The 21,413-nt window shown below is 35.7% G+C and overlaps 1 protein-coding gene across 1 annotated transcript; it reads right to left on the reverse strand.

The window, feature by feature from the left end:
* Nucleotides 1–2,483: 2,483 nt before the first annotated feature.
* On the reverse strand, nt 2,484–21,275 carry LOC149784181 (large ribosomal subunit protein uL30-like). The gene is made up of 6 exons (XM_089932254.1): nt 21,224–21,275; nt 19,191–19,287; nt 16,994–17,160; nt 14,184–14,321; nt 7,287–7,396; nt 2,484–2,756 (listed from the first exon to the last, which is right to left on the reverse strand). Exons 1-6 carry the CDS (start codon nt 21,232–21,234, stop codon nt 2,548–2,550), a joined length of 732 nt encoding a protein of 243 aa, XP_089788380.1. The 5' UTR covers nt 21,235–21,275; the 3' UTR covers nt 2,484–2,547.
* Between the last annotated feature and the right edge of the window lie 138 nt (nt 21,276–21,413).

The raw sequence follows: 21,413 nt of genomic DNA on the forward strand, positions 1-21,413 counted from the left end.
AATTATGCCACTAACTTGTTAGTTTCTTGTGATCGGTGAAAGTGTCCAAAACTTTGAGCAACTATGGCTTGGCGATCCGTATAGTATACTACGTTCAACACCTTTAAAAGCAGGAGACAATAATGGCAAAAACTGAAATTAACACAAGTATTGGTCCTTGGAGAAGAGACACAATCAAGCAACACTCTTTTATCTGCATTCCTCCCCATTATTAAAAGATCACATAATTTCTAGTTACTTTGAGAGGATAAACATTTGTAATTTTTGAAATCACGTTAGTCGTTACTAAATAATACCAAGAAATATGACGATATTTGTTATTTTAACGATAGAAAAAAGAATCGACTTATTCAGTCATTTAAACCTGGCCGACGTTTTCTTTTTTGTTTATACTGGTAGTGTGAATTTTGGTTAATTCTTTTTAGTACATAGATGATATACAGTGAAAACAATACAATTACTGTACTTAGTTGTGTTTGGCCAACTTATTGCCCGGATATGCTTTGCTCATGCAATTTTTAAGGTAGGAAAAAGACTAGGCCTAAAGAGGGAGTGGTAAATATGACAATATTTGACCGTGTAAATTAATGGGTACGATATGACCAACACCTTGGGTACGAAACGTCTTGGATACGGTATGCCATGAACCTATAAAATGTACACTACAGTGTGCAGTCAAAAGTGTCTGCAGACTGCATATTTCAATTAGGTGGTATCAGCCCCTAAACTAAAATCACTATTATTGGGGGGGTAGGGGGGCCTCATTTATCGGAATGGGGGTGTGGAGCAATAAGTGACATGCACATGCTTGTGTAACTTCGAGTCTCATAACTGTATCAAAGAGTGTCACTTGCCTTCCACCTTATCCACGTTTGTGCCACATTTCATGCTTCGTTAGTCCATTTTGTATGATATACATATTCACTACCTTTTGCACCACTTTGTCATGTAATAAAACTATCAAACGGCAAATCTAATACTATCAAAGATACAAATACCCACTCTACTAATGTTTTATTTTTCTTTCCATACATGAAAATGATAAGTTATTTCTCAATATGCTTGCGCGTTTTTTCCATGGGGTGGGGGGGGGGTTTTGGGGGGGGGGGAGAATAATTTTTTCCGCTTTTTTCTTTCTTTCTTTATGGTCTCACTATGTTGTGTACACACATCTTAATCATTTCAGGCCTAAAGAAAGCCTTTATCAAAGGTACTTTCAAAAACGAAAGCCCCAAACCTAAAGTATAAAACACAATTGTGTGAGGCTGGGAGACAGTTTCACCTGGAAATCCGATCTTTCAATCAGAAGACCGTTGATCTAACAATGGTCTCTTTCTCTGACCAAAGTGAAATCCTGGCAGCCGATGGGTTGACAACGGGACAGGCATTGTAGCAACATCCACACCACTTCTCCATGGTAGAGATTCATGGGCATTTTATTGCTCTAATGCAGAGTAAAGTGGGGAGGAATACCCACCCCCCCACCGCAGTGCACGGGGTTACAAAAATACATGCATGTCTTACTGTACCACGAATGATTTAGTTTATCTTTCAGAAACTAAGCTTTACCGGATAGACCCAAGGACATCTTGATGGCTACATACCTACATATTATATACCAGGGATAAAGAGGCCAATTTTTAAAAGACATCAAAATCTGCTTAAAAGAGTTTGAATTAATCTGATGGCACTATGTTATAAACATTGTCCAACTTGTAACACACAATGCAAAATGGCAACAATACTGAAATTTTAACATTTAAATGACATTCTCAGAAATATATCAGAAATGATACTAAACTCAAAACAGTCAATATCATAACATAAAGACCTTGCCACTCTGCAAAAAATAACAAAACTTTTATCAATTATAGCCACAATTGTTACAATCAATAATTTTAAAATGAAGACCAATAATTATTACAATGACGGCCTGCATTTCAAATCTATCTGTACTGATGAAAAACAAAACTACAACCAGAACATTAATTGTTGATGTCAAATGAAAAGTGAAGGCTACATCTTACATCCTACTAATGTTGACTAAAAGAAACCACAATATTAAATATGATTTATGGCAAATGTTCCAAATAAACAAGTTAAATATTAAAACATAAAAAGCAAAGTTAGATCACTTTTTTTAATGGCACGTTTTGTTTTTCATTCTAGTTAGATCACTTTTTTTAATGGCATGTTTTGTTTTTCATTCTTTTTATGTGCTTTGTTGATGCTCAAAGCTCGAATCTAGCATTTCACTGTGCCTAATCTTCGATTCAATGAGCTTTTTCACAAGACCGTGGATCGGCTTTCCATTGCATAAAATTTAAAGCTAAGTTAGGAAGGATGATCCAAGCTATAAAAATCAACTGCTGACATGAATCTCTGTCATACAAGCATCAAGATTAACAAAGATAAAGAAATAAAAGAAGTAGATCAATGTCACGCTATTGTGTGGGACAAAAAGAAGAGATAAATGAGAACACTTCTTGGACAATTTCTTTATTTCCTGTCCAGGCCTCGTCCACATTGAATCTGAACGTTTTTCAATTATATCATTCTTCTCAACAATGGGTTAATCTGAGTTTCCCGTTCACCGAAATCGCCACCATCGTTAAAGTGATTGTACTTTCGTCTCCATCCACCAACTGGCGAGTTCAGCTTGAATGGCCAAAGGAAGTTGGCAGCACGCTTGAAATTGGGACCCACTGTGTACAACTCGTGGATCAAGTCCTCCATGCAGATGATTCCAAATTTGCCTGAAAATATGGATTCTGATTATCAACCTACTACCAACTAAATTACTATTATTTCTGTTCACAAGTCATGTGCAAAAACTAAATCTTTCCTATAATGTCAATGGCATATCCCTGGCGAGGAAAATGTTTAATCCAAGTGGGAAAATAAGAGTATCCGAGCACAAAAAGAGTAATTCACATATAACATGACAAAAATTCAGTGAGCATATGTACAAAATGATTTATTTATCCTCCTGGACTTTTAACATCAATTACTGTTTCAAGTTTTTGAATATAACACTTTGAGCTTTAAAAAGCAACACTCATATTGCATTTCAAAACATTTTTACCAGCCGAGACTATGAATGTTTTGCATACCAGAAGAGCACTAAGTGCTGGGGTTACACAGCCTGGATCTGAATTCAGTTTTACTTTTGTTTACAATACTGAACAATCTCTCACAATCAGCATTAGAATGGCAAAGAACCAATATTCCTTTCATAACCTGACAAAGAGGAAATTTATCTTCCAGTTATTGGGTCTTTTAGCTGGGAAATAAGATGAAAAAAATTCAACTCTGCATGAAGTACGTTGTCAGGTAGAGTGCCAAGTTGATACTTCAGGAGTTCTAATTTATCAACAGCTTTGGTGTATCATATGACAGAGATAACCTGATACGTAAAATGATGGATACATTTTTCAAAATACAGAATGCAATTCCTTTATAAATTCCAGTCATCACTGATGCAGTGTCAGCTGAATACCCCATAAAGTTCTGCCAACTTATATTTATTCAAAGCATTATCAAGCAAACAAAATGTTTACTCCAATGGAATCTACTGTTAATTCTGGTAATGAAAGAAGAGCACTCTGACTTTGCCCTTTTCGTTGTCAAAGTCTCTTACACAGACTGGGTAAAACTTTTTGTCACAATCACTACTCCGGTCTGTTGCAATACTAAATGGCCCAATTTTCATGGCTTCTGCAATTATAAGTGAACTATGTTCTGTTAAACACTGTTCGGTGATTTTGTTATTTTCTGGAATTTTGTTAACATGAAACATCCGTTTGAACAAAGGACCAATATAGTCTTCTACTGCTAGGGTAGTCCGTTCTCTTAAAAACTCGGTAAATAATGCCTCTGCATTTATAAAATTTGTGTCCACAATTTAGTTCTGCTGTAAAAAAAAGATGTTACCTTAGTATTGGAGTTATTAAAATGTGCCAATTCAAGTTTTTTGTTTTTGTTTTACCACCATGACCAATATTAACATTCTTTCCACACAGCCTGCAAGAGACATGAAGCTGCCCTAGAATGGAATACTGTATTGTGTAATTCATGTACTCATCACAGAATCGTTTTTTTGGTTTATTTTCCTAATCCATCTGTGAAATTGACATTTTTTTTGTTGCTCTAACACATGCGTCGACTAGATAAAAGCTGACCTGACTTTTAGTGCCAAATACCTACAGAATGGTTCTGTACTAGATATAAATCTGAACAAAGATTAAGTTAGAAAACCAGTCTCTTCTCTCCTAACTAAGCCTAACAGCTGCTATAAATAGAATCCGAGGCCAAACATTTGTAATTAAAACCATCATGTTTCTTGGAAATAGGGCAGCTGCTGTAAATAGAACATAATACTGTTAGGAAAGTGCCTGCAAGTCTATGGACAAGCGTACTCTTATGTCGTAGTTACATAGAAGCCGTCTTTTCTAGAATATGGTATGTGGGAATAATGAGATGTTAACAAAAATGAAAAAACAAATTATTCTTCTTCTTTCGAGAGGAGTATACCAAAAATGCATAATCTGAATACATTTACGCATAAGGTGTAATTTAGTGAGAAAAAAAAGTCAAATGTGTAATGCTTGGCATGTATGCAAAGGTCAAGTGTGTGCATTTATTCAGATTTAATGACTCAGCTTTCAACTTGCACTGCTTTCTTGACATCACAGTGAATGCCCATCAATTCGGTTTGTACAGGATAATACCTTTAGGTTTACCTCATTAAAATATGTCCACATAACATTAAACCGAATTTATTGCTTGCTCTGAACATCTACATGATCTGAAGAACATATCACACTGGTGTACTTAATGAGATGTATCCATTCATGTGCTTCGATAGTTCTAGTATATATAGCATACATCAAGCTGGAGAATTAAGCTCAAAATACAAAATTTGTTCAAGAATGCATGATACGACTGTCTGGGACGTACTTTTGTGAGAAACTGGTATTACTAGTTTTCTAGGCATGCCAACCCTAGCAATACTGTCTCAGCAAGACAGTCATTATTTTGCATGGCGATTTGATTCTGTGATGGCAACATTATCTTCAACTAATCAGCTTGTGAAATACACTCTAGCCTTAATGCTTACAGTACTTGTTTCAGAACAAGTCCTGCTGTTGCAGTGTTACACAATAAGTGCAGTCTCAAGGGTCTCCTGTTGATACACATCCCACAAGTGCCCCCAATCAGAACATATGACTACTATGAATAGTCAGGTCTTTCAAGCATTAATCATTAGATTTTTTAATGCGCATAATAAGGGTGAGTTTTATTTTGAAAACAATACCAAACACTATTTTCCCAACAAACGCAGTTCCATCCAAATATATGATTAGGAGGTAATCATGCTGCTTTTTTTAAGCCAACAGAAATGTTTTTTGGTTCTGAAAATTTAATACCTTCAGCAGCTCCCCAATTATGAATCTTGTTTATATTTTGTTGCAACTGTCTTCTGATTGTATGTAAACTGAATCGATAATAAAAAAGGCAGAGCCTGCTCGTTCTGAAAGAAATAAATGGGTAGATGGTTTTTTAGATCAGATTATACAAGTCACTGCCCCAGATAAACAATGTATCCACGTATTTCACTCAATCAAAATAGTCCAGTACCCATTTTTATTTCCAGTATGCTTACCAAATATGGACGCTTTTGTCTTTCAATCAAAGGATCGAAGTCGTAGAGCACATCTTTGCGTAAACAAACTGCTGAATGAAACATTTGGTCAATCTTTTTGTCAGATGCCATATACAATATTGATAAAAGAAACCAGCAAGCACAAGCTTGATGTTTTATCAAGTACAGTACACCATGTATGGCCAAATTAAAAATAAAAAAATTGATTTCATAATACACTGGTATTAAAATTAGGGTAAAATTTTCTTTTAAAACATTATATATATCATAATGATTAATATATATAATGTACTGAGCGCTACAAGTTCTGGACAAAACTGGTTCAATTAGATTCACAAATTAATTTCAGGATTTAAAAAAAATTGTTAATTTTTTTTTTACCTCGAGGGAAAAAAGTGTTGGGTTTGGCATTGAGAAACAAGGATGGTTGGCTGACCGTAAACTTCTTTTGTGTAACCAGTTTGACTTTATTGTCTCAAATGACAAGACACCTTCTTGCTCATTTACTAAATAAAATTAAGCGTTCCGGTATCAGACAGATGATGCTCGAAATGTCATGAAAATGCAAGAGAAACTGCAAAGCTTGAGATTCATACTAAATAAAATCAACAATTATTATCTTCTCAAGCCAATTGATACTCCACATCCATAACATCACTAGTTAAAATTTTCCAGTATGGAATCGATAAATCAGTTTCTTTTAAATCGTGAAGAAAAACAACATAGAAACAAGGCTCCATCAAAAACTTGAGTTGTGAGACGATCATTTCCGTGGCTGTGAGTAACTGATGCAAGTGATATAGCTACAGACCTGCCAACCCTGACGAGTCCATCTCAGTAAGGTGTAACAAAATATCAATAATAACTACTACTGTTGGAACGCTTTTTCCCTTTTGTCTTAAACATGCATTGATTTCTGGATGGCATTTTTAAAAAATATTAATCAACTGTTTGATCATGCAGATGCTTTGCATGAAAGATATGTGCAGTTTAAAGTGTCTGGGGTGCTGCTGTAAAATTAGTTTGGTACACTGAATTATTTCACTAATCCTAATATGAATTCCGGATCCATATAAAACACAGATGAACAGATTATCCAGATTTTTCGTCAACTATCATTTTCCTTAGTTTTTGCTTGTTTGCCGCAAGTCCGTATTTTAAGGGTAATTTTTGTAAGACTTATGACAAAAATTGTACGAGTTGGCAGGTCTGCAGTTACCAAACACTACATTGGAACTTGGACTACTAGTTGAGCTAGATACATTGTTTTAGAATAGATATTCACTGCACTCTTGCAGTTCCCTCACCTTTCTTGAATTCAGCCATTGCTAGTGTAAATGGAGACATGGATAAACACCCACCACTGGCGTATTTTCAGTTATTTTCCTATAAAAAACACATGCCCATGGGTGTGGACACAAGGTAAAGATTTGTATCTTGCTGCATTGCTTTTTAATGGCACTTTGAACACAAAAAGCCAACTTGTGCCATGAACATGGAAGCCAAGGTAACAGACTGACCCATGATGATCTGGGTGGGTAGATTACAAGTCCAACTCCCTACCAACCAAGCTACCAATGATTAAAGATTACCGATATGTAGTGCAATGTAAAATCCTCACCCAAAGCTTTCTCAATGATGGTGTTGTCGGTCAAGGGAATACGTCTGCCATTAACTTTTCCATAGCCCCGCTTGTAGACCAACTCTCGTACACTCTTGAGATTGGGAGAACTATAAGAAAACGAGAAATAAAATTGTTAAGAATATTTATACAATATTAATTAGCGACTGAATAAACCTTACGTAACTCCCTTGCTTTCAAACTCTAAAAAAGTAGTTTACTTTAATATTGTTTACATAGGATATTGGAAGTAAAACAAAAATAAATTTATATGGATTTCAAAGATGTGCATGAATGGCAATGTCTTGCAGCTGGCAGTGATAAAATTGTGAAGTTTGCCCTCACTAAATATATGAATCTTATTACACTTTTCAAGGAATAAGAAATTAAAATAAAATTTTCGAGTTACTTCATTACAAAGATTGTGATTGTTTAGCACCATGCAACATGACCAGTATTTATCATTTAAGAAATTAAATCCTGGCAGTATTGCACTCGTGCTGAGAAGTGACGAACAGTTGCCAAACTGATGTAGTTATGTTACGTTTGCATGAGTATTTTCTCCAAGACCCAGGACTGCACAAATCCATGCCAATAATAGCCAATCACATTAGGATATGTCAAGTGCACGAAAATTACAAACTGCATTACTTTGCCACTTGCCACAATGTCAAGCTTTCATATGACAGCCACCAAAATTACAAGTAATGGCCAACTTGTTGTGATTATCCATTTGTATAGTTCTTATTTATTACATATATCCAGTTAAAGTCGTCTACTGTTCGCTCAAGTCACTAAAAGAACTGTACCCTGAAATATGCAACTTTGTCCTACATGAAACTGTTCCCACTGCACTGGAAATCCTGCAGTAAATACTTGATGAAATGGAGAAGGAAAAAAAAAAAGCTTAACAATTGTTTGGAAACCTTTGATCCTTAGAATAATAAAGTTGTCATCTTAAATAGCATATATCCATATGCAGCAGTCTAGGATAAACTTAATTTTCCTTTAACAAAGATTAAAACTTTTGAATCTCTTGGGCTAAATTTTGTGTTCATTAACTCGTATGATTCTGCCACATTATCTTCCATACAGAAAGAAAAAAAACTTGCCAGTATGTATTTCATACCATGCAGACTAAAAGTTAGATTTTTATTGAGGGTACCCAGCTCTCATTCCACAATTGATAGATCATCAATTATCAGACGTATCTTTCAAGGTCTATAATCATAGAGCCAAGTCCCTTTTATTTAAGTTTTGTGTTCAAGATTCCTGTAAAAGGGCACAAAATTTAATTTTCTAATAAAACATATGAACTACTGATGGCTTCAAGAATTGAAACAACAATTTATGCAAGATTCAGCAGAAAAAACTCATGGTCCTTTTTTTTTTAACCCATTTTATCCTGTTTACCAATTTCAACTGCAGTGCCTCATTCCTGAGAAGCAATTCTAAATACATTGTGGTAAAATGGAGCATCATACAGCAGCAGCTGCTGAAATTTGTCTACCTTCACCATGTTTACTAAAAATGTTGTAACAATGTTATTTCTTTTATAAAGTATATAAAACTATATATCTCTGAAAAGGTAATAAAATTAGCAACATAGTGAGATATGTTTTGTTATCATTTACCAATGTACATGCTCACAACTTTATTTTGAAATATGACTTGAAAGAAGAAAAAAAAACAAATTAAAAAACTTACCATGATGTTCAGTGAATCTTTTGTCCATGAAAATGAATGAAATGCTCCTAATATTATGTGAATAAAATAAAGATAATTCAATTTCTAGTATGTTGGTCCAAATTTGAAGTTTCTAGCACTGTTAGTTCAAAAGTTATAATAATTTTACTAAAATTGGACAACATGACACAAGGAACAATTTGTTTACTTCACATTCTGGAACATGTACTTCAGCGTGCAGTTTCTCATGAAAACTTGACACAAATTAATCGTAGAAATCTTTCAACGTAATGATCTGTTTCATCAGCAAGTTTTTCCAGATTAAATCATCCTAAAGTAACTCAAAATAATGTTTTGCATCAGCTTCTCCTGGGTGTTGCTCCTTCTATCAATTTAAATCTTGGCTGCAACCGAAGTGAAAAATCATCCTGGACCTATTTTTCTTGAAAGCCTTCAAAGTCAGCTTCATTCTCCGAATCGCTGTCGAAAAGTGCATGAAGCCATGCATAATCTCTTCAACTTTATTCAATTCTAACCCATCATTTAAGTCAATATTATCATCAAATCATCCAAATTGTCAACTTCAATGTCGCTACCCTCGCTATCAACATCCATGTTTACATCAGAGTTGTCGTCCATCATTTTATCGATCGATTTTCAAGTCAACAATTTCTTTTCCAACCGCGTTTTTTTTTAAATTTCACTGCGCATGCGTGCTTTAACCATTTCCTGTGTAGGTGAAGAAGTACACATATATTTGTGATGTATAACACGTGTTTCTAGAGATGATACACACATACGTAATAGAGTACGACCGTAGTCGTATTCAGGATAGAATGAGGTATTACGACCGCAGTCATATTCAGGATAAAATGGGTTAAAATACTGTGGCAAATATTCTGCTCAAAACTATCTTTAACAACTAAAAAAAAAATTCTTTAAAAGTAACCAGGGAGTTTATATTTATGGCTGAAACTACACCTGATGCATTTCTGTAGCGGTTTCCCCCTTATATAATATTTTTAAAACATCATTTCAATTATTACCATCAATGGAATAATATCCAAGGGGGATAATCATCATATGGTTAAACTATTAACCTAAATTAGATTTGTCTCCCTTGAGATAAAAGTGATATTGAAGAACATAGATCGATACTATGTTACTATCACAGAACTGAATATATCTTATAATGTGAACTCCTCATCTCCTATCAATTAAAACTAGAAATGCACTGATGTAGTACTAACAAAATCCGGTAGCCATACCCCTATAATTCTGAGCTGGGCCCCACCCGTATTATAAGTGAGGTGCCTGTCGGGTGTGTCCAAAAACAAAACAAAAATCCAATTTGACTCAGAAACTTTGACCAAGTGTATGAAATGAGATTTTTTTCCAAGATGTTGAAGGACAATTATTAATATTTATCTCCTTGTAATAGGTACCAACTCCAGAGCACAAAAATAATGACAGCTTATGATAAAAATACTGATTTTCAAAAACAAATACATAATTTTAAAACAACGAAGCCGATATAACTATTTATAACATCTACAACCATCAGTAAAATAGGACAATAGCTTCCTTAATTATTTAATATCAAAAATACATGTGTTGCACTCTTACACCTGCTGAACAGGAACCCTATTCCAACTGCAATGTTTTCTCCTTTACTAGATGGTTTCAAAAATTTAAGCATGATGGCACAACTGTTCTTCCTGTTCTGCTCTCATTTATTAGCTGCAGAACATTCTAAATCCTCCGATTTTCCTTTGCAACATGTCTTGAAGTCTAATATTACAAAGATTAGATACAGTTATAGCAAGCACTTTGCGGAATTCCATATGGTAGTTAAAGACTGGCAAGGCAGCTCCGATTCTGAATGAAGGAATCATATTTTAGAACTCTATATCCCTCTATACATGAGATACATTTACTCTGAAAATGGAATTGGGTACATGATCTAAACAGAAAATGGCAAGGAACCTTTCAATTTTTTAAAATTAAAATAAAAAAAAAGGATTTTTAACAAGAATGTACACCCATATTCAGCTCCATATACAGGGAAAATGGGACGCCTGGCACATATATCTTGCAAACCCCTTACCTTTATGGGCTCATTTACTTGTCCAATTTCTATTGAAAGTTGTAAAAAGAACGAAGAGCACGGGGAATATGAATGGTGAGAAGAATGCCTGGGTTCTTTAACATACATGCGATTCTAAAATACCATTTTAGAGATCTGTGTGCAGAACATAATCCAACCAGAGCCAAACTGGCGGGTAATGTAACTGTTCCAGCAACTGGTGGAATGATTAGAGGCCAAAATATTGATCCCGGCATGACTAACTGTAAACTGATTAGGTCCAACGAGCGATGTTTTTGAGGTATCATAACACTTTACCTCATAGAGCATAGTTACAAAGTGCAGCGCACTATAAATAGAACACCTGTTACCTATTCGACTGCATAAGCATAGGCCTGCCTGTTAACCATTAAGCAATGTAGTGTATGTTACATTTAACAGCAAATTTAACCATTTTACATTTTTGGTACACATCTTTTATGTGTGGAAAAATGTAATAGTAAAGTCTGATTGTTATAGCTGTGTAATTATTTTTCATGGAAGAATATTTTTATTTGCCTTCAAATCTTGAGAACTTGTTCACCGTCAAGTCAGTGAGACCGCGTGACCAACCGTAGCTGCCATTTCACAAGATTTTTGTCCATGTCTACATCACTAAGTCATCTGAATTTGGTAATTTATAAAAACTAATTGCATCCTACATCAATATCAGAGCCTTTAGCTAAGTTATTGAAGTTTTCACAGTTACGATTCTAATTGTGAAAACTTCTTAAGTACTGAATCAAATCCGCTACCTCCATTTTGGAGAGAGGAGATTATGTCGTTGTTGTGGGGTTTAACGCCATTTTTTAGCACACGATAGGCTACACATGGCAGCCAGTATTAATGGTGGAGGAAGAACCCTGTAAAGGACCACCAACCCACGAGAAGCTAATGGCAAGCTTTCTCACATACCCACATTGGCTAATCTGAGACTCGAACCGGTGCAGACAGGTGAGATGGCAGTGATCCGTAATGGAGAGCACTTTAGACCACTCGAGGCCCCATAGGAGATTATGAACCAGTTACTTTAAATAGCAGATATCGACCAGAGCATAAACAATGACCATGTGATCTGAAGTAATTGTCACTCGCAGAAACGAATGTAGTACTTAATAGGGGGCTTACCCCAAAGGTGGCGCTACGAAAACCAGCTTAAAATGGCTGATGTTTACAGCAGACATCAAAAAGCGGTTCCATGCGACTGGAGTAGAAGTGTCCAAAGGTGCTCTCATGAGGTAAAGGGAGAAGTAACAAAGGGATCAATGTAGTCATGTTTGCTTATGAGTGTTCATTTGTCAGTTGAGAAAAAAAGGAGACCAAATAAAAAATGATTCCAACAAAAGTACTTGACAAAGAGTACTGTTATTTTTTTACTGGTCTTGTTTAGCTGCTATTGCACTGATCAGTGCCTTACTCCCGGTGGTCTTATGTCTGGGACTGATTGATCTGCTTCGAGTTAAGGACCAGACATATCACAACACTACCACGTAGGACCTTTTGTTAATTTGAAGACAATGTGCATTTAAATCCTTATCATATCTGGATTCTACGAGTTTGCTTAAGTATGGCTCAAGGCAAGAATCAACCATGTGGAATTCATCTCCTATGTGTTGAACGCGTAGGTTTATTCTCGATGTTCAATGTGCCCTTAGTTTCAGTGCAGCCATCTTTAGGCACATCATTCTTAGCACTGTTTGATACGGGATTAGCCTAGGAAGTGTTTGTTGGCCGTCACTGTGCCTACTGACAAAAACGACTGCACTGTTATTAAAAGTGTTACTACTAAAATGATGCAAAAGTATCAGACTTAACTGATATTTAACTAATTGTCCCACAAAGATAACGTGCATCAATGTGATTTGCTGGCCTTTCTTGGTAATCAATCAGAACAGAGCACAGGACACAGAAATACATGATGTTTTAAAACGTATCTGCCAAGTGACAAATGGAAATCGTCCAGTTATTAAATAATAAAACAGCACTTTATTCATGAAAATATGTGCATAATTCTTTTTCTACACAATGCTGCCTGTTGAGATTTAATTTTTCCCCCCCAAGGAAATCTTACATTTTGAGGAGATTTTCAATCTCAATGCGACCCTGTTTGTGCAATTAGACACATTTGGCATACCTAGGCTACCACAGCTATTCAACATATGTTGTTTGCTAAATTTAATTACTAGTGGGTGGGGTGGGATAAATTCTATAATAGTTTTCTAATTTTTTGTGCAATAGCTAACAAACAATCACAACTTGGAGAGCAATCATATCGATACCTCAAAGGTATGTTGATAGCTGCCATTAAAATTACTTTGGCTAGTTATGAAACAAAATATTACCAAAATGTTACAAATGAACTATACTTTTAATTCTTTCTTCTCTATTAATCTTACTGCCAAACCAACCATAGAACAAGCTGAGGTGTTCCAAATAGACTAGATTTCTTTTTTCCAGTTAACAAAATGTACAATTTGTCTAGAAATTATTGCACAAACATAAACCTGAGGCATAATTTTTTCCCAAGGTGGGTTAAAATTGGTCTGGTGAACTTTGTGAAGTTTAAAATAATAATTGTCAATGGATTGGGCATCACTTGACAGTATGATAGCTCACGTTGGTCTCGTGGCCATATGCAAGATGTACTGGAATTCTATCCTTTACCGTTGTCTGCAGTTTATTTTGTGACCATTTCTGAAATGGCTCAAATTAACATCGTTCTTCTGATGTAAAGGTTTGTAATTTGAGCTTCAAATCAAAGTACTTTTTCTGAAAAAGAGAAGGATGACCTTACTTGACCCTTTTAAAGTAGCCTTGTTATATTCATCTCCACACACTGAACACCACTCCCACCATTCCGCTCATCAACCCCCCGAGGTTGACCACTTCCAAATCTGATATCCAAAGCTACAGACCACCCCAAAATGAACCAATATCTTGAACAGGGCATAGAGAGTTGCATGACACTGCATTATTTTCTTTTAAAGCATGCTGATTGCAATGTTTCTGTTTCAATCACTCTAAGACATGACAAATATTTAAGGTTCCTAAGGATGAAAATTGCCATCTACCAGCCTTTTACTTACCCCCATGTGATGAAGGGCTCAGCGATCCTCAACATATGGATTGTGGCCTTGTTAAGCTTGACGAACACCCCATTATTGATCTGGCGAAGTCTGAACAGCTGCATCACCTTTCTTGGTCTGGGATGTACTCCATTGATACTGGAAATTCAGAAGGGATAGTAATGCACAATTTGGGATGAATGATTGCAGAAAATATGTATTCCTTAAAGTGCTAACTGTGACACATGCCACTGGTAGAGGTCTTGTACTGCTTGTCACATCAGATTTGGTTAGCAGATGTTTTGTAAATTAGTAGCTTTCTGATCTCACTGATGTACTCCATCTTTAAGGATTCATCAGGCTGTTTTTTGTGGCATTAGATTTGTGGATAAAAACTATCCTTTGTGCCCCATGTCATGGTTACACTTTCTTAATGTAGATAAGGCAAGCCAGAGGTGTAATGACTGTCTTTCTTAGCTTCAGATGACTGGATCTTCATGGTGGAAGATTTAATCCCGACATATTATGATCAAAATAAACAAAACTACCCTGGACTGATGTGCAGATAGACCTGTTACAGTGACCACCTGCATAATAAAACAGGATATGTAATAGGGTATTTAGCATGTATTACATGCATATCAATATGTATTAACCGCATAAAAAATATCACCTTTGTAATTTGCAGCCAGCACAGTTATCTAAAAGCAAACTTCTGAAGTGGAATACTAACCAATTATTGCTCATCACTAAGAGTGGTCTTTTGTGTGATTTGGATTTTTATTGAAGCTTTAAACAATTTTCAGCCATATCACTATCATGTCTGCAGTGTGACAGTTTACAGCAATGTCTAGCACTGAGACATCATGCCACACACATGTCCCACTCTGTCACATTATCCTGACACTAGGTAACCCAGTCCCAACATTAACCTCTTTATGCTGAGTGCAAAGCGAGACAGCTGTCAGTACCATTGATGTAAGTCTTTGGTACGACTTGGCCATGGGTTCTAAGCCATGATCTCCTGCATCCAAGGTGAACGCTCTAACCACTAGGCCACCGGAACATTCTCACCAAGTGGATCATGCTCAGTGTGATACAGTGTTGAGTCCATCAAAGACATTAAATTTGCAAAACACAAATCCTAGGATGTTAGTTTGAAACTTTTGGTGGAACCAGCTTGCATTGGATTTTGCTGGTTTCTATTTATAGAGGACTAAGTCACATGATCTAGCCATACTTAAGCTGAAGGGTTTCATCTGAACCATCCAAGAAAACAACAATTTCGGCAGTGCATTGAAACACTGAACTATTTCCTTTATAAGTGAACTCTGAACTAAAGTTTTTGAGTATGGATTAAGTTGTTGACGAAGACTTACAATATTGGTATGGGATTACAGTAGTTTGTTTCACAGAAAATCATTAATTTTCTCTTCTGTAACTCAGTAAATTTAATGTCAACATCTAAGGGTACCTAATTCATTTTAAATACTTTGTGTGCAACAAATTATGTACTTTTAACTACATATAATGACGATAACCTGACAATAAAACAGACAGAATAAAATTCATGATGTTGTGTGGAACCAACTATTGTCATGGCGTTGACTTGTGATGCTGTCCATTATGAATTGAGCTCCTGTAAATGTCATCATCTGTTTTATTTTCTAACAAGAAATTAATTTTTAAATCTTAATCTTCTCCACTCTATGCAAGTGAGAAAACAATGACCGACGAGACTGGTTGATCAGCATTTATACTAGTATAATTTGCTGTATCTACCTTTCCCATCCATGCTGGTACAAGGTACCAGTAGTAACTCAACCCAAGCAGAAATGCCCGATTCAGTTGGGAATAACCAATTCAAAGAGATTATTTTTCACATTAATACTTGGAGGAAGAGGATATCAAGCATGACTTGGAGTAACTTTGGATCAAATATCCACAAATTTGTTTGATATCCCATTAATATATATACTTGCAAATCTAAAGGCAGTAGGACAAAACAACCATTTTAAATGTCATCTACTGCACATACCATTAAATAGTTGAAATCTACCCACATAATCATTGCCCTTCCTGCTTCCCCCCACCCCCATAGAATCTATTTTATTCTTCTGTACTATTAAAACAATTGTGAGACTTATTGTCCCTTTGGTCCAAACTACTTGTGGGTTGGAAGCTACTGAAAGTAAAATTCAATAGTACGATTTTTATAGCCATACTGCATCAAAAAATGTGCAGTTTGAAGCATCTGAGGTTATCAAAGTTAGTCTGTTTCCCGTACCAATTCCACTGAAATCAATATAAAATCCGGATCCGACTTAAACACACACAAGCCAATAACTAGATTTTACCACAAACAACTCCCCAAAACTTAGAGCATAATCGTAAGGGCTGGCAGGTCTGAATATAATATGTGGCCAAGTATGTTATAAACAAGCCCTAATGAATTATCTTTGAAATCTAGCAAGTTTACTGACAAATGCAGTATGTTTTATGTAGGCATTTTAATTAATAAAGGGATCAATGGCTGTCATGACCTTGATTAAGATGAGAAAATGCAGAGCCCAATCAATATTTTGATTTCACCATGAATACGAGTAGGTATTTGGATTGTTTAAAATTGGGTTTCATTGTTATTGCATTGTTCAAGATATTTGATATGTGATGAAAAACAAGTTTTCTTCCAATGCTAACAAAAAAAAAAATCACTAGCTTTACTGCAAAAGCAAGGAAAAGTCCCAGTTATGAACTCGCAACTAGAGATTTTGGGGTCACAGGTCAAACAACTCTTCAGTGTTTTGTCTTTTTTTACAATAACCACATACCCTCTGATCCTCATCACAAAAGCTAGTTTAGCCTCGGGTTGCACGTAGAAGTTTCCTTCCTTCTTAGCCATCCTCTCCAGCCGAATCCGATCTCTGTCCATGCCTCTGTATTCCTTGATGTATTTCTCTGCCCGCTTGAACCACAGCTTTCTCTTTTGTTTTTGATCCTGCATCGAGAAACAAAATGTACATGAAGTTACAGGCATACACATTCCGCAACTCTGAACATGGTTTTCTTGAAGACATTTTTCATCAAGAAGCTAAGAGATAAAGTGATGATTAGCTTGTTTACCCCACAACCCCATTTTTTCCCTCAAAAAAATTACCCCATAATAAGAGAAAAAAAAATACAAGTTATACTCTATTGCTAATTCACATCCTTTATTTGCTCACAAAATTTCAATGAAAACTTTGAAGAGCAAAGCGATTTTACTTCCCAGAATAACCCTTTTACAGATTTTTCAATAAAGGTAGCTAGTTTTTAAAAATGCATTTGTAAAACTTCAATGATGAATGCAAAATTATGACAATGCAGAATGCTTGTTCCAGGACAGATCTTGTGCCAATCAAGTTCAGTTTAACAACAATTTATGTCAAACGCTAGTAATTAGCATAGCTGCCAACCTTCCAGGCTCACAATTAGTGAAAATAGGTATAAAAATTGGTGAAAAATACCATGACAATAACTCCATCCACTCTGATCGCCAATACTACACTATATCAAGATCGCAATATAAAACTAAAACACCAGATATATGCAAAAATATATCTGCATTTCTATTTATTATGATATTCATAAACTTCACTTGTTCTTGTGGTTAATTATCAAAACATGATATTGTGGCAGACTTGAACTTCCTCAACTGCTTGATCGTAAATTTGTTTTCTAAACTGTTCAGACTTCTTGCCTGCTGGTTGATCTTGCGGACTAAAACTATTGACAAATTTTCTATAGCTCAGGAGGCCCTAAAGTCTGTCTTACTTTTCCTCACTAGAGAAAATACTTTTTCGCTGTCACTGTTGCTGTGAGGAATGCACAGGAACTGCAGCACTTTTGGTTCTTCCACAGGAACATTTGGAAGCAATCTTCACGCCCGGGAACATTTGTTGGAACAAATCTTTAGCATGGTCTCCAGCTGATAAAGGTAGATTGTGTTCAACAAGAAAACTCACAAATAATGGTTCAGTGTTAATAGCCTGCAGGTCTTCCATCGATGGCTTCAAATATTCCAGAGCTGAAATCTGCAAATTTTTAATTTCCCCCAGGCTCTGTGTGTTTTTTGCAACCAATGTGCTTCCTCACATCGTCTCTGCCATCATGCCCAATACTAAAATTTGTGACACACCATGTGCAAAAAGCATGATGTATAGCAATGTTTAATGGCAGGATGCACAGCCAACTTTTGATATATTCCAAAATAAACTTCAATTTTTGAGCAATACATTTCTTCTTCCTTGGTGGTGAAGTAATTTTCAAGATCTTACATGTGATGCTGAGTGGTAACTCAAACCATGTTGGTGACACATGTGTGGAGCAAAAATTTTGGTTAGGCCCCAGGTTCTCTCAAAAGCATTTGTAAAACTACTCTTACACATATTGATTAAAATAGGCTAAAATGCTTGCTACTGGGCCAACTGTACCAATCAGCTGTAATTCTACAAATATCGCGACCAGCAGTACTGGACCATTTTGGCAACTGCCAATCACGACTATCGATTAACGGGGAATCAGTTATTTTATTAAAGATTTAAAATAATTGAGAATTGGAGAATTCATGACTTTTTGGCTAGCAGTGTGAATTGCTGAAATGTGAAATGCATGCCAAATTCTTGAGGGTTGGCAGCAATGAATTAGTTGTGTCAACAGTTGCTTACTGGAGATAAATCACAGCAAAACGCTACAAGACCTTCACTGGTGGCATGACTTCTCTTGCAACAAGCTCCCCAAGTGTGTAAATTCATATAAATTTTGTGCAGTTTGCACACCCTGGCAGCAAGCATCCCACTGATATTCTGACATGACCTCACAAAAGTGATGGCATTTCAAAAGAACTGTTACAAGGCCTCTGTAAGCAGAGTGACTCCTGTTACAACAGCACTTTAAAAATTAATACGGGGTTATTTACTACATTTTGTCAAAAATATAGTGCAAGTAGCATGTTTTTTATATAGAGTTTCATCCTCTGCATAGGTTTACCTTTTTCACTTTTAGGGCAGCTTTAGCTTTCCTTGCCCGTCTTTCTTCATTGGTTTTCCTTCTCTTTAAGAGGGTCTCAGGGACCTGAGGCAGTTTTCTGTCAATGAAAATACATAAGAATAATATCTAATTGAATATGATCAAAGAAAAAACTGACGAATGTGTGGAATGGTTACTATGAGCTGCCCTTGCCCTGGTTTGATGCTGCCTTCCTCACTCGTGTCAGAAAATCCAATCTGAGGTCAATAGCTGCAGAAAACATGGCTACGATGTCGTAGTTTCAACATTATTAATAGCTACATTTCATGAAAACATAACTTGTAATTAGGTGGTACATTTAAACTAATTAATTTTATCTACTCCATGGTAATGAAATAGGATCAGATCTGATGATAGCCTCAACATGACATCATAGCAACTGACAGAAGCAATTAGATGGCTTTCTTTTGTTAAAGATACTTGTCACTCCTATAACTGACGTGAGCATTCCTCTGCTTCCATAGCATATCAACAAACAGTCCTGCAATGTAAGACACAGCACATGTTATTGTTATAGTGCTATTGACTTACTACCCAAAGAATGTGCTCGTATAGCATGTTCCAATGTCGGTTGACATAGGAATCGGTAGTTCAAGTTTTAGGAATATCTCACTTGGCAGCCCATATTAACACTCTTCCACAAACTGATATGTAATTAATATACTTCTGTTTTTATCCTGGTGGAATCAAGATCTGACATTTAGCAAATGGACGCATTTTCATGTTCTGTTGACATACATTTGAATTTGTTGAAATGAGACAGTAGTTGAGGTATGCCAAGGTATGTTCAAATAGGTTCATGTGGGCGATCTGTTTCTTGAACAAAATGAAACGTTGCTTACAGTTCTAATAGGCATAATATATTTGTATTTGTTTGTTACAGAATATTTCAACTTAAACTGATTTCTGCATTCCTGGCTTTCATCGCTTTCCAGCCAAATGAAATGTAGGCCAACAAAACTTGAACGGGTCCAATTCATTAGAGAAAAGACGACAGAAAATTACAGTCTAACTTTATGACATTTTTCTGTAGAAAAGCATCATTATTTTAGTTGCCAGTTGTGTGTGATAATCCTGAAAATTTTACTTTGATTACGATGCAATTCAACACTAAAACACACTACACAGCACATTAGTTAGGCAGTAAGACCCTGACGCACACAACAAAAATATCAGCGTCGAATTCTTACCTGTTGGACTAATCGACAAACTGAAATGTTTGTCAACGAAACTTACAACCACATCCATTTGCTCGTGGTCAGAATGTGAATGAATTTATAATGACACCATAGTCATAAAGCAATTACACTTCAATATGTAGAAAAGTGTTAATATGGGCTGCCAAAGTGGCTAGATATTTCTGATATTGTGGCCTCTAATTCGGTCGTGAGTCAACCGGGTAACACGCTCAAACAACGTGTATTTTGGCAGGAAGACGGCGATCCAAGCAACATATCAGTAAAACAAAACCCCTTTGTAGTCGTAAATGGAGATCTTAATAAGTACAACACAAATTTTGGCGTCAGTGATAACTTTAAATTTGGTGGTCTCTGATGCACCAACGAAGGTAAAGGAAAACGCTACAAATATAAGAGAACACGCTACAAATATAAGATAACACCGAGTATCACCCTAAACATCTCCACAAACCCAACACCAATAATCTAAATACTATCAACTGTATTCTGATTTTCTGCCTTTAAAAAATTAATTGCAAAATATATTAGTAAATAAGAACCTACGTCAATAAAAGGTTCACAAATTCAGTGTACATGGATCAAAAATGCAACTCAACAGCGAAAAATACCAAAACATTCGAATACCATGTGGAAAGAACGAACAAAGTTTGAGCTTATTTGAGTTACAAATGTAAAAATAGTCTCTGTTGCATACTTATTGATCATATTAGATCTTATAATATTTAAAATTTTAAATAAGAGTAACGGGTTCAGACGATGAAATACGATTTGAAAAACCTAACAAAAATTTCATACTTGTCCGCCATGACAGCGAATAGAAAGAGGTCAAAACCGGAAGTTATCTCAATCTCGTTGATTATTATATTTACAAACTTTTTTCTCAGTAAAAAGTGTATTTGTTGTATTTTTTAAGCATTATCCTGGAATTAGATTTAATAATGGATTATATGATTGAAAAGCAACTCATTAAGTGGAATGTAATTAG

This window comes from Sinohyriopsis cumingii, chromosome 14 (genome assembly GCF_028554795.1).
Source record: "Sinohyriopsis cumingii isolate HCF-2022 chromosome 14, ASM2855479v2, whole genome shotgun sequence".
Classification (NCBI taxonomy): Eukaryota; Metazoa; Mollusca; class Bivalvia; order Unionida; family Unionidae; genus Sinohyriopsis; species Sinohyriopsis cumingii.

What these genes read in the sequence shown, in the direction of transcription:
- LOC149784181 (XM_089932254.1), bottom strand. An exon ending in TTTGTGATGAGGATCAGAGG is followed by an intron (nt 14,322 to 16,993) that starts GTATGTGGTTAT and finishes CTGAATTTCCAG; the next exon opens with TATCAATGGAGTACATCCCA. An exon ending in CATCATTGAGAAAGCTTTGG is followed by an intron (nt 2,757 to 7,286) that starts GTGAGGATTTTA and finishes CCATATTTTCAG; the next exon opens with GCAAATTTGGAATCATCTGC.